We start from the raw sequence: 14,238 nt of genomic DNA on the forward strand, positions 1-14,238 counted from the left end.
TCAACGTCACTAGTCGTTATGAAAATACAAAGCGAAACCACATTAAGATGCCTTACACCCACTGGGATGGTGGTAATAAAAACAAATCACATGTCTGAAAGTTGCTAAAAGTTCTCATCATAAGAAAAAAAAATTCTGTACGGTGATGGATGTTAACTAGACTTTGTCTGACCATAATGTATATAAATATTGAATTATTATACTGTACAACTAAAACTGACATTAATTATGCTGTATGTCAATTAGACCTCAAAGAATATTTTAAAAATTCAGAAAGAAAAAAAAATAAATAAATAAAAATTCAGAAAGAGAGGGAAAATTAAAGCGAGACGAAATCAGAGAGAAAGACAAACCATGAGAGACTCTTAATCACAGGAAACAAACTGAGGGTCACTGGAGGGGAAGGGGTTGGGGGGGATGGGGTAACTGGGTGATGAGCATGTGATGTGATGAGCACTGGGTGTTATATAAGCCTGATGAATCACTGACCTCTACCTCTGAAACCAATAATACGTTGTATGTTAATTAATTGAATTTATTTATTTATTTTTTAAGATTTTATTTATTTATTCACGAGAGATGCACACAGAGAGAGGCAGAGACACAGGCAGAGGGAGAAGCAGGCTCCATGCAGGGAGCCTGACGTGGGACTCGATCCCCGGTCTCCAGGATTGCGCCCTGAGCTGAAGGCAGGCGCTAAACCGCTGAGCCACCCAGGGATCCCCAATTAATTGAATTTAAATAAAAATACATACATCCATACATCCAATGGGCCCCTAGATTACTAGTGCTTGGAAAACATGTAATTTGGCCTGTGGCTTGTTTTTATGATGTAAGTATGGTGACTATTAGCTTAATTTGTCAAGACAAAGAAGACATTCATATATGTATATTCTAAGAGTTAGGCCTGCCCAGTTTTCAGGCTACAAACTCTCAGATTAATATATACAGTCAGGGGCACCTGGATGGCTCAGTCGGTTCAGCTCAGGTCATGATCCCAGGGTCCTGGGATCAAGTCCCATGTCAGGCTCCTTGCTTGGTGGGGAACCTGCTTCTCCCTCTCTTTCCTGCCCATGCTTTCCCTCACTCTCTCTCTCTCTCTCTCTCTCTCAAATAAATAAAGTATATATATACACACACACACACACACACACACACACAATCAAAAAGTTTTATTTAGTATTCTAAAAAAATAATAAATAAATAAATGAGTGAATGAATAAAATAAGGATTAGGGAGGATGTGGAGAAATCTGATCCCTTGTGCCCTACTGGTAGGCCTGTAAAATGACACAACCGTTGTGGAAAATAGTTTGGCAGTTCCTCTGAAGCTACACAGAGAGTCACCACATGACCCCACAGCTCACACTTAGGTAGATACATACCCAAGAGAAATGAAAGCATATGTTCACCTCGACGCTCATACACACGCCCACAGCAGCATTATGCATAACAGCCACAAAGTAGAGACAACTAGATGTCCATCAGCTGATGAACAGATAAACAGAATGTGGTCTATCCGCACAACAGCCTATTACTGAGGGATTATTAAGAAGGAATGAGGGGCTGATCTATGTTACAACATGGATGACCCCTGGAGACAACATGCTAAGTCCAAGAAGCCAGACACAAAAGGCTACGGTGTAGGATTCCATTGATAGGACACGTTCAGTATAGGCAAATCCATAGAGCAGATTTGTGGCTGCCAAAGACTAGGGGAGGCAACTGCGACTGACCCCTAGTAGGCACAGGGTTTCTTTTTTGGGATGGAAAGGTTCTGAAGTTAGACGGTGGCTATGGTTGCACACAATAGTGAATATACCAAAATCCACTAAATTGTACACTTAAAAATGGTGAACTGTTATGTGAATTACATCTCAATGTTTTATTGTAATTTTATTTTTTAAAAATGTTTTATGTATTTATTCAAGAGAGAGGCAGAGACAAAGGCAGAGGGAGAAGCAGGCTCCCCACGGGGAGCCCGATGGAGGACTCGATCCCAGAACCCCGGGATCACAACCTGAGCCGAAGGCAGACAGACGCTCAATCACTGAGCCACGCTGTGCCCCTATTTTTTTTTTTTTTTTAAAGAGAGAGCACAGAAGTGAGGGTTGGAGGAGGAAGGGAGAGGGAATGTGAGAATCTCCAGCAGACTCCCTGTGGAGTGTGGAGCCCGACACACGGCTCCATCCCACGACCCTGAGATCATGACCGGAGTTGAAACCAAGAGTCGGATGCTTAAGTGACTGAGCCACCCAGGCGCCCCTACATCTCAATTTTTAAAACGTTTGAAAATATGATGTATTTTATCTAATTTCTGTTTATTGTCTGTCTTACCTCTCTACGACATGAGCTCCTTGAGGACAGGGGTTTTTGCTTTGTTCCCTTCTGTATCCCCAGAGCCTACAACAGTGCCTGGCACTCTCTAGGCACTCAATAAATATGAGTTGAATTCTAAATTACTGTATATTTTAGCACAACAACAACAACAAAACGAGACATTGAACTTCAGGCCTGTAGCATATCCATCTGAATAGTATTAAGGGCCCCACATTGCCCCCCAACTCATTCCTTTCTCCTCAGTAGGATCCCTGGGCTCCTACAGGTTGCTTTGCTCACACCTGCTCCTGTGTGTTTGCTTCCTCGCTTCCTCCAGTTGGAATTCCAGACCCCAACTTCAGTCTCCTTCTCCTCCGGGGAGGCCCTCCCTGCCTCATGGCAGAGTCAGCCCCGCTGTCGGGCACAAGCAGGTGCTGGGTGAGCTTGCCTCGGAGGTTGTCACCTTGCGATGCAACCGTCTCCACCCTGTGCACGCTGCAGCTCCTTGGGAGCAGCAGTGCCTGTGTCCAGTCCATGTCGCCACCCAGTCCCCAAAGCAGGACCCCCTCGGCACTTGTCTGTCCCAGGTGCCTCCCCTCACTGCAGTCGCCCTGGGGTCACATCGGCAGGTACCTGCCCTCACGTTGCGGGGAAACCTCCCTGCTGCATGACTGCCCCTCTCAGTTCCCGGTCCCTGCTATGCCCCAAGCACTGGAGCAGGTGTCGGGGACAGAGGCAAGGGGCCGGGTTCCTGCCGCCGAGCAGCCTGCAGCCAGCGAGGGAAAAGGGCACAAACACCTGTGACTGTGTTAGAGGCGTGGACAAAGTGCCATGGAAACACAAGGGGAGAGCAAATCACTCTGCTGCCAGAGAGGGAGGGGGACCTGGGCTGGGCAGGGGGGAGGAAACAACAGTGGAGGGGGCAAGTCAGCTGGGGCGGCCCTTCACGGGTGAGCGGAAGTCACCAGAGGCCGGAGGAAGATGGCCTTGCCAGCAAAGGGAAGAGAGCAGAGGTTTAAAGAAAAGAAAATCCAGGGGGATTCCTGGGTGGCTCAGCGGTTGAGCACCTGCCTTCAGCCCAGGGTGTGACCCCGGGGTCCTGGGATCGAGTCCCGCATCGGGCCCCCTGAATGGAGCCTGCTTCTCCCTCTGCCTGTGTCTCTGCCTCTCTCTGTGTGTCTCTCATGAATAAATAAATAAAATATTAAAAAAAATAATAAAGAAAAAAGAAAAGAAAACCCATGGTCTAGGTTGTGAAGGAGAAGGGGTCTGCAGCGGGTTAGGGAGGGCTGACGCGGCCAGAGGGGCTGCCGAGGAAGGCTGAAGCTTCGGGGCCTTCGGAGCTATGGTGAGGAACATGGACTTCGTGGAACAGGCCACGAGGCCCGTGGGAGGGCGTGTTTTTAGCGAGGGAAGGACAGGAACAGGTGGGTCAGAGGATGAGTCCCTAAGAAGAGAGGATGCCCTGGCGGCGAGGTGGGGGAGGCCAGTCAGTCCAGTCAGGAGCCTGCTGCCCAGGCCAGGGCGGGAATGACAAGGGTCTGAGGAAGCAAGGACAGGGGGACAGAGGAGGGGACAGAGGGAAGGACCCCGAGCCCCTCCGGGGGGCCCCACTTCTCCCGGCAGACGAGGAGCAGCACTGACCCCGGTGTCCTCGCGTGCTCTTCACCACGACCGGGTAGCCCAGGGGCTCGGCTTCGTCAATCATTTTTGAAAAGTCTTCATGGCCACCTGCCGAGAAAGGGTGAAAGTCAGTGCAGGTGAGGCCGGAGCGGTCGGCCCAGCGCGGCCCCTCGTGCGAATCCTCCCCAGGCCTCCAGGTCCTCCCATGAAAGCAGCTCAACCCCCGTGACACCCGTGGGAGCAGGCAGGGGAGGCAACCGACGCGGATCGAGGACGTGGGTGTGCCGGGGGCTCCCGCAGTCCGCAGTCCGCAGTCCTGACAAGGCCCGGGCAGGGCGCGCACCCCAGCTCCGCGGCTGTGGCCCCCCCACGCCGTAACGGTTGGAATAAAACCACGGCGGGGCTGTGCACACACACACACACACACACACACACACACACACGATCAGGGGCGGGAAGAAGGTACCAACAGTCGGTTTTACTAGAAGGGAACTCCGGGGACGCCGTGGGGCTCCGCTAAGCGTCTCGGTCGCGGTCTCATGGGAGGTGACATGGGTCTCATGGGAGGTGACATCTGACACTGCTGGAGGCCCCCTCTGCCCCTCCCCCGACTCGCATTCCCTCTCACCCTCACTCTCTCTCAAATAAATAAATAAATCTTTAAAAAAAAAGAAGAAAGCAGGAACTCCTGCAGTCCGTGCCTCCTTTGCTGCCCTGCCCGCGGCTCCCCTGCGGTGTGTGAACTTCTGTCTCCTCTGTGTCCCCAGCCCGTGCCACCAGCCCCCACCTGGCTGGGATGCCCCACATTTGGTGGCCCGTATGGGGAAGGTCGGATGCCCAGGGCCCTCCCTGGCAGGGCCTCAGCCTGGTGCACCCTGGGGAACTGATGACTTCCCAGGGGGAGGTTACCCCTTGGTGAGGACCCTTAGCCCCAGGGGGACCCACCAGATTGCCCCACCCCGAAAGGGTGAGGGATGTCCCCCCTCGCCCTCCCTCCCTCCTTCCCTTTTTGGCCTGTGGGTGGTCTGACCCCTGTACTGCTCCTCGGACAGCAGAAGGTCTCTGGCCAGGGCAGCTCCCCGGGGGGCCTGGAGGTCTGAGGGCAAACAGGTCGGCCTACCTGGGCCCGTGAAAGCCAGGGGCCCTGTCTTCTCCTCTCCCACTCCGTCCCCCGAGGTCTCCAACCTGAGGAGTAATTGGCAGTGGAAGCTCTTCCCCAGTGAATCCACACATTAGGGACTCGGTGGGGACCCTTTCCTGATGCGCCTGCCTCTCAGCTGCCTGGCTTCTTTCAGGCCCCCTGGTATTCCTTTTGTTCCCTCCGATCCAGCTGCCATTCTAATCGACAGGCAAACAATGTTCCCAAGTGTCTGAGTAAATCCCACAATTGCACGTACAAATGACGATTCAATAAGGACCCCAGCCCATCAGAGGCTCCCCGCCCCCAAAATCCCATGGACCTGGCCGCCAAGGAATTTCATTCCCACCTCCAATCAGCACAGTGATATAATACATGCTCTGCTCTGTAACTGCACAGAACCCCTGAGGGACCGACAAGTTGCGTTGTTTTTTTTTTAAAGATTTTATTTATTCATTCATGAGAGACACAGAGACGCAGGCAGAGGGAGAAGCAGGCTCCATGCAGGGAGCCCGACGTGGGACTCGATCCCAGGTCTCCAGGATCACGAGCTGAGCCCAAGGCAGACACTCAACCACTGGGCCACCCAGGCATCCCTGACTGACGAGTTTGGATAGGGACAGCATAGCCCCCTGCCAGCATGAAGAAGCTACTGAAGACGGGACCTCTGCCCAAATGCCAAAGATCTGCCCTGGTTGATCTGTCAGGGGGATGTAGAGACTGCTTTTAGGCAATGGGCTTGAGCGATGAGGGCCTGAGTCAGGTAGAAGGGCCCACAGTGACCCTCTAGTTGGACCCTCTTACTGGAACAGGCTCATTAGGTGACCCACCTCAAAATATCCACAAGCCCTAGCTGACCAACGGGACAACCAGGCACAGGAACCAAAGGAAAAGACAATTCCATACGTTCCCATATCCCCCTCACCCCCCTTAACTACAGTCCCCGCCAACCCCCCCACCACTGCCTCCAGGCCGATGACCGTGTCTCCTTTGCTGTCCTGCCTGCTGCTCCCTTGCAGTGCACTCAACAAACTTCTATCTCCTTAAAAACGCAAAAAAAGGGAACCCCTACTTCCTGACATCGCTGACCTATTTACCTCCTCTCTAGCTATCCTTTTTCCCTTCCCTATAAAACAGTGAGAGAGGGGTCCTGCTTACTCAAGGCCATCCCTGCACCTGTGCTTCATACCCCTTTCCCTCCCGCCTCCTCGGGGGTCGGGCACCACTAAGCTCCCTCTAGAGGGTCTCCAACCTCCTAGTTCCATTGCCATTTTAAACACGCTCGACTCTCCCCCATCTTTGACAAATAAGATTCCTTGCCCCTGCCCCGCCCCTTAATGACAACCTTGAACCCCCACCATCAAGCTACTCAAACCGGTTTGCATTGTCTCACTTCTCATTCATTCCCTCGGCCTCCCTCGACAGTGGCTTTTCTCCCCATCACTAAACTGAAGTCTCTGCTGCTAAATCCAACACACGTCTCGTCTCGGTGCTTATGTTACTTGTCCTTTCAGAACCAGACCACAGGGGTGCTGTGCGGCGGGGGGGGGGGGGGGGGGGGGGGGGGGGGGGGGCGGGCGGCGGGGGGTTGCTCAGCGGTTGAGCATCTGCCTTCAGCTCTGGTCATGATCCGGGGTCCTGGGATCGAGTCCTGCATCGGGCTCCATGCTCCCCAGGTGGGAGCCTGCTTCTCCCTCACCCTCTACTCCTCTACCTCGCTTGTGCTCACTCGTTCTCGCTTACTCTCTCTCAAATAAATAAAATCTTTAAAAACAAAACCAAACCAGACAATACCTTTAATTATACCATCCTTCCTGGAATGTTCTTTCATTGGCATCTGTCCTCTCTCCTCTCCCTCTTCACCACTCCTGCTTGGTCTCCTGGACACGTTCCTCTTCCTTGACCCACTCTCGAAAGGGTTCCCTCTTGAATCCTCTCACTAAATTTTATTTATTGTGGTAAAATATGCAGAAAATTTACCACTTTAGGTGTTCAGTTCAGCCCTCTCTTCATTCTATACGTTCCCCTGAGCAATCTCACTCATTCTTGTGACTTTGCTTAACGGAGCAAAGGTTTCCAAATCCCCTCCTAGACGACAGCTCTCTCAGGAGCTCCAGATCCATTTATCTGCTGCCTACAGAATACACTTGCTTATACTATGGACATCTCAAAACAACAAGCCTCAAACAGAAATCATCTCTGCCCGATAACCTCTCACTCCCTACCCACCAACCTGTTTCTCCCCTCATGCTTCTCATCTCTGTGAATGTTTGCTTTCACATCTGGTTGCCCAAATCGGAAACCAGAGTCACTCGATTGCTCTGTAGACTCCTCATATCCAGCCAGTCGTTACGTCCTGTTACTGCGATCTCCTTCGTAATTCCCAATGTGTTCACTTACCTTCATTCTTATTATGGCCCCCTTATTTTATTATTTTTTAAAAATATTTTATTTATTTCCTTGAGAGAGGGAGAAAGAGAAAGAGATAGAGGGAGCACAAGTAGGGAGAGCAGCAGAGGGAGAGGGAGAAGCAGACTCCCCTCTGAGCAAGGAGCCAGATGTGGGGCTCGATCCCAGGACCTCAGGATCATGGCCTGAGCTGAAGGCAGACGCTTGACCTACTGAGCCACCCAGGTGCTCCCGGTCCCCTTAGTTTAGATCATCACCGCTCACTTGGATAGTTTAAAAAGCCCATCACCACATATCCTGTCGCCCTGGTCTGAGTCTTTCCTCACAGAACAGCCAAAGTGATATTCCGAACTCCCATCAGGCCACCTCCTTGCTTACCACCCTGTTATCCTCAGGAGTCATCCTGATCCACTTCACAGACTCTACACCTACAAACTACTCAAAATACCACCCATCTGTCATCTAGGCCGATCCAGATTCTGCTCTGGGCTCAGGTTACTCCCCATCCCTGCTGCTTCAGCTGGATAACTTCAGCTGAGTTTAGATATTCTCTCTTTCAGGAAACCCTCCTCCATGTCTCCCGAGCTGCATGTGGAGCCCTCCGGGGTATCCTGTCCCACATCACGCTCACTCATCAGGGCACTCACCACTGCCCTGACACTTGCTGTCCTCCACCACTGACAGCGGTGATGAACTGGGAGTGCCTTCAGGGCAGGACTCTCTCAGTCCCTGCTATAGCCCAGGACCTAGGATGGTGGCCGCCACAAAGCGCGTACCACAAACATACGGAACGAGTGAATTACAGACACAGGGGGCGACCGTGGTAAAGACCCAAGATGTTGAGTCACCTAAGATGAACAAATGCACACTGAAAACCAACAAGACCTAGAGTGCTTTGGGGGAGGGAAAACCTAGCGATGCAGGTGCTTTGGAAAGGTAAGTTCCAATCCCAGGGACACTCACCATAGGAGAAGGTGTCTGGCATGGGAACCCCATGTCCAGCCAGCTCTTGGAAAGTCCAGAACTTGTTGACGCAGTTTAAGATGCTCTGTGGGCGGTTGACCAGGCGGCAGCCCAGCTTCTCCAGGTGGCGCAGGACCGTGATGTCGCTGTCTGACTGCACGGAGGGCGTGGGCACCCGCACGAGCACCACATCTGGGAAAGTGGTGAGCGCCTTCTGGTTCAGCTGAAGGCCTGCAATTGAAGGACAAGAGTGAGCTCTGTGCTGGCCGTGGTCTAGTCCCTCCAGAAGAACTGGCTCCAACCGACTCCTCAAGATTGAACCCAGCAGGAAGACAGCCTTGAAAACGGCACTGGGAATCCTGTAGTAGCCAGAGGGCTACAGTCAGTGCCACACTCCACACAAATGGGCAGAACATGATTATGAGGAAATGCAAAAGAACGAACAGGAAAAAAAAGAGAGAGAGAGAGAGAGAGAGAGAGAGAAGCAGCAGATCAAGAATAATCCAAGTTAGAAGATTCCACAGAGGAGAGATAAGATAGCACAGCACCTTCCTTCCATGTAGCCCTAGTGTCACTCCAAGTGTAAGGGGTTGGGAGGCTGGAGACGTAATGAAAGGGAAGCAGTGCAGCTCACTTAAGGGATCCTTATTAGTCTTTTATGACTTAACCTTTTAAAGTCTGTCTAGGGGCGCCTGGGTGGCTCAGTCGGTTAAGCATCCGCCTTTGGCTCTGGTCATGATCCCAGGGATCAAGTCCTGGGATCAAGTCCCTTACTTCCTGCTCAGCAGGGAATCTGCTTCTCCTTCTACCCCTGCCCCCTACTCATGTTCTCTCTCTCTCAAATAAATAAATAAAATCTTTACAGAAAAAAAAAAGTCTGTCTGAAGGGGTACCCTGCTGGCTCAGTCAGTAGAGGATGCAACTCTTGATCTTGGGGTCATGAGTTTGGGCCCCACATTGGGCACAGAGACTACTTAAAAAAAAAAAAGTAAAAGTCTGTCTGGAAAATTATATAACTGCTTAAATGATTTTTATGACTATAATGAATGCAAACATGCCAATGTTAAGTAGAAAAAAAACAGGACACAAAATCATAAATACAGTTAGAAAAGACTAGAAGGAAATATATCGACATTTTAACAATGGGTAATGGGATGATGGGTGATTTCCTACTTTACACTTATCTGTATTTTGCAAAGTGTCTCCAAGTGCATATTACCTTTAGAACAACAACAAAAATCTTTTTTTAAAAAATCAATCTATAAAAAAAAATTTTAAATAAATAAATAAATAATCAATCTAGGGCAGCCCTGGTGGGCTCAGCGGTTTAGTGCCGCCTTCAGCCCAAGCCGTGATCCTGGAGCCCCGGGATCGAGTCCCACGTTGGGCTCCCTGTGAGGAGCCTGCTTCTCCCTCTGCCTGTGTCTCTGCCTCTCTCTGTCTCTGTGTCTCTCATGCATAAATAAATAAAATATTTTAAAAAATCAATCTACAAAAATCAATTTAGTATCAAACAAAACTAGAATGTACCCAAAGACAAGCAGTCCATATAATGAAAGGACCTGCGCTTGTATTACACTTGGAAACTGGGAGTATTGGCTTGAAGTAAAGACTCAGAGGATCACGAGTTCAGTCTTGACGTATCTGTAGGGCTTCCATGCAGAAGACTGGTTTGGTTGGTCTTCTCTGACCCCAAGGACACAGCTATCCATAAGCATTATTTTGTCTGTCAGTGCCTGGTGCATGACAGGCACCTGATGTTTGCTAAATTGTTCAGAAGCCACAGGGAGGTAGATTTGGAACCACAGAGACAGGAAATGGGATGGACAGGGCGATGAGATGTGAGTTCAGGGAATTACTAGGTCGGTTTGGTGAGCCTTAAAGGAGTCTCTAAAAGGCTCTAAAGAGGACCTTTTAAACAGTTTCAGAACCATCTTATAAACAGGCTTTAACTTAAGTGCTTTCTGTTCTGCAAGCGCTGTGCCACACCACCAGATAATTCCGAGAACACAAAAAATGCTAATGAAACGTTAGTATTTCTCCACTGGGGGATGAATAATATTAATATAAAAACACAAAGCAAAACAAAACAAAAGGAAGCAAACAGAAACCAAAACCACAAAGGTACTATATCATCTAGCTTGCCCAGTTTCCCCCCCCTCTTCTAAGAGTTGTTCCATCAATTTAACAAAAGGGGGCAGGTGTGATCATTAAGATAAACTGTTCTCGGGACTTCTGCAAACAGTGTGAACCCCAGGAACTGGAACATAATTCTCAGGTGATGACTTATAAAAGAGCATTTGGGTTATCTTCACTCTGCCGTCAGAAAACAGAATCATTTATATGTTTTTTTTTCCTTTGCCACCTACAGCCCCCGGAGAAAAGAATATAAAAGGAGAAAAAAGTAAACTCTGTATTAGTGTCCTCAAAAGTGACAGGAGAAGAAAGAAAGACAGGTATCCAGTGGGTGAGAATGGTGAGTAAACACTCAGGGCAGAAGCGACAGCCCGGGACGACATCACGCGACGAGGGAATATGTGCAACTGTGCTCTGGAAAGTACACAGAGCCACCCACACGTGGGGTGCTGGCATCGCCACTGCACACACACACTCTACCGAGCAGGGTAGGACAATTTATGGAGCTTTGCACCTCCTGATGAGAGAAAAATGGCTTTGCAACAGAAAAGTGACCTAGAGAAATGAGAAGCAGCAGAAATGTCTGGCTTTCCAATCCCAACATGAGGCCACAGACGAACAGTTAAACTTCTAAATGGGAAGAAAAGAATTCAGTCGTTTCTGGAAATACCAACCACAGGTGGACGGAGACAGCTCAGCCTCAAGCAGATTCACAGACACCTAGGAAGTCTTACCAGAACTTCATCTCTCTTCTCCAAAGGTAAATCTTTGGGCCTGGCTCATTCCAACTGAAGCCTTCAATAAATGAAGAATGGAATGGGTTAAAGCGGAGTTGGAAAGGCTCTACACCAAGCAGTTAGACAGGTGTGGGCTCTGAGCCTCCAGCTCCGTGTCGAGGGACCCGACAGGTTTAGGAACACCTCTGCACCACTGGCTCCTCTGCCGCCCACGTTCACGGCTCCAGCATTCCTGCTCTGGGCATCTTCGCCTGCCCTGCACATTTCTTTTCTCTTTGCCATCTAAACCCAGGGAAGTCACCAATTCCACAAGGAGCAGACAAGAGGCTGCCACTCTCCCCCGTGGCTCCAGTGCAAACAGCGCTTCCACTCGGCCATGGCCAAGAACAGCTTGGGTGCGTAAGGCTGGCTCCTGGCAAACCTGCTGAGACCTTGAGCCACTTAGTAATGGCTCTCCCCCCATCCCCACCCCATCCATATCTGCTCTCAGGGAAAGACCTGATAAACTTAATACAGGATGCAGCTTAAATGGGTCACCTTTCCCAGAGTCCTTAGCACTTCCACTGCAATCTATAGGCCTCAAGCCAAGGGAATGAAGAGCTGATGCAGGATACCAGGGCGGGCAGGGCTCTGCTTGGCTGCCAGTGGATGGAGGGAAGAGGCTCGTGCCCCCAAATAACAAAAGATTTCATGTGACTAAGTGGCCCCGTGCTCTTGGGCATCACCTTGACTTGGGGAACAGGGCAGGAGGGAGGGAGTAGAGTTGTTTCTGGAATATTTTTCGGGGTCTCCCAGACTCCTACAATGGGCTTGAAATGTACTGTTTAGCCTCAAACTACCTTTTTTTTTTTTTTAAATTAAACCACTCTGTCCCCAAATGGGTCACTAAGATAGTAAAAAAGGTCAAACCTCAAACTAATTAGTACAGTGACCAACAGCCAACCCAGCCACAACAATATTTTCTCCATTACTTCTACAAACAATAATCTACTTTCGTGGATCGTTATGGGCTAATGTCCTTTTGATACCTGTTATTTATGTTTGGAAATATTTTACTGCATTAAAAACAAGTAGGGGGGGGATGCCTGGGTGGCTCAGTGGTTTAGCGCCTGCCTTCGCCCCAGGGCATGATCCTGGAGCCCCGAGATCAAGTCCTGCGTCAGCCTCCCTGCATGGAGCCTGCTTCTCCCTCTGCCTGTGTCTCTGCCTCTCTCTCTCTCTCTCTCTCTCCGTGTCTCTCTCATGAATAAATAAATAAAATCTTAAAAAAAAAAAAAAAACAAGTAGGAAAGGGGGACAACTTTCCCCAAACACCTGGGCCTGTTCTTTTCTAACTCGTGTATCAGGTTGGATTGAGTCTATTAAACTTGACTTTTGGGATTCCCTGGGTGGTGCAGCGGTTTGGCGCCTGCCTTTGGCCCAGGGCACGATCCTGGAGACCCAGAATCGAATCCCACGTCAGGCTCCCAGTGCATGGAGCCTGCTTCTCCCTCTGCCTGTGTCTCTGCCTCTCTCTCTCTCTCTCTCTGTGACTATCATAAATAAATAAATTTTTTAAAAAACTTGACTTTCACATTGTGCAATAGCAAAGAAATGTACTCTATGATACAGAGAAATAGTCTTAGAAAGAAGCAAATCATTCTTGGAAAGTAGAGCTCTAGAAATTAAAACCCATCCTCAAAAAAAATAAAAAATAAAAAATAAAAAAATTAAAACCCATTCTCAATCATTCCCTCCCATAGAGAGAAGTAGAAGCATGGCTAGTCAGAGGTGCGGACGTTCAGATCTGAATCAGGTTAGCGTTTCTATTGAGCGTCTGTTGTATTTTAGGTACTGTGCTAAGTAAGACCCTTCACATATATTATCTCATTTAAATGAAAAATTTCTTGGGGCACCTGGCTGGTTCAGTCCATAGAGCACGCAGCTCTTGATTTCAAGGTTGTGAATTTGAGACCCATATTGGGTGTAGAGATTACTTTGAAAAAAAAAATTAGGGGTGCCTGGGTGGCACAGTCAGTTAAGCACCCAACTCTTGGTTTCGACTCTGTGATCTCAGGGTCCGGAGACCAAACCCCGCGTCGGGATCCTCGCTCAGCAGAGTCTACTTAGTGTTTTTCTCTCCTTCTGCTCTGCTCTGTCCCCTCCACTCTCTCTCTCTAAAATAAATAAATAAATCTTTTTAAAAAATGAAATAAATAAACAAAAGATTTCTTGCCATAGGGATCCCTGTAATAGATCTGACTTTAAAAGTCTCCATGTTGGGATCCCTGGGTGGCACAGTGGATCGAATCCCACGTCAGGCTCCCAGTGCATGGAGCCTGCTTCTCCCTCTGCCTGGGTCTCTGCCTCTCTCTCTCTCTGTGTAACTATCATAAATAAATAAATAAATAAATAATTAAAAAAAAAAAAAGTCTCCGTGTTGACAGAAAACAAATGCATCATGGGTCACGATCCTTCCAACCCGTGTGTACCTGTGCACACACCCTGGGCTTCACAGGAGAAAGCTTCAAAAGTAAACTGGCTTTTGGTGTACTAGAAAAAAAACCTTCATGTACAAAGCAAGCAGCAGAAATAAGAAAATCTGAGGACACAATAGCATGACAGCAAGCAAGGACCTCACGGCAGCTTTAAGAACCCCTATATTTTAACAGGATCATGTAACCGTGGCTGGCACTGAAGCTCTGGAAGTTGTCAGGAAGGAATCGACAATATAAATAAAGTAAGTGGATAATTCACGGAGAGCTTTACATGATCTCCTTGCATTACGAGGGAGAGGTGCCATGTGAAACACGATCTGGCTCGTGTCAAATCATGCTCCAGGTTTCCCTGGTTTCTTTCTACCTTTCACCCACCACTTTCTCATAAGGAAGTTATTTTTATTTTATTTTATTTTATTTATTTTTATTTTTAAGGA

General features: G+C 49.0%; 1 protein-coding gene across 2 annotated transcripts in view; it reads right to left on the reverse strand.

Moving 5' to 3' along the window:
* The window catches only part of RIMKLA (ribosomal modification protein rimK like family member A), a 35,275-nt gene that overhangs the window by 9,073 nt on the left and 11,964 nt on the right, over nucleotides 1-14,238 (reverse strand). For both annotated transcript variants that reach the window (XM_038557688.1, XM_038557689.1), the window contains exons 2-3: nucleotides 8,452-8,682; nucleotides 3,963-4,049 (exon numbers count right to left, since the gene is read on the reverse strand). In XM_038557688.1, coding sequence (XP_038413616.1) covers nucleotides 3,963-4,049; nucleotides 8,452-8,682 — 318 coding nt within the window. The remainder of the gene's footprint in view (nucleotides 1-3,962; nucleotides 4,050-8,451; nucleotides 8,683-14,238) is intronic.

Source organism: Canis lupus, chromosome 15 (genome assembly GCF_011100685.1).
Source record: "Canis lupus familiaris isolate Mischka breed German Shepherd chromosome 15, alternate assembly UU_Cfam_GSD_1.0, whole genome shotgun sequence".
NCBI lineage: Eukaryota > Metazoa > Chordata > Mammalia > Carnivora > Canidae > Canis > Canis lupus.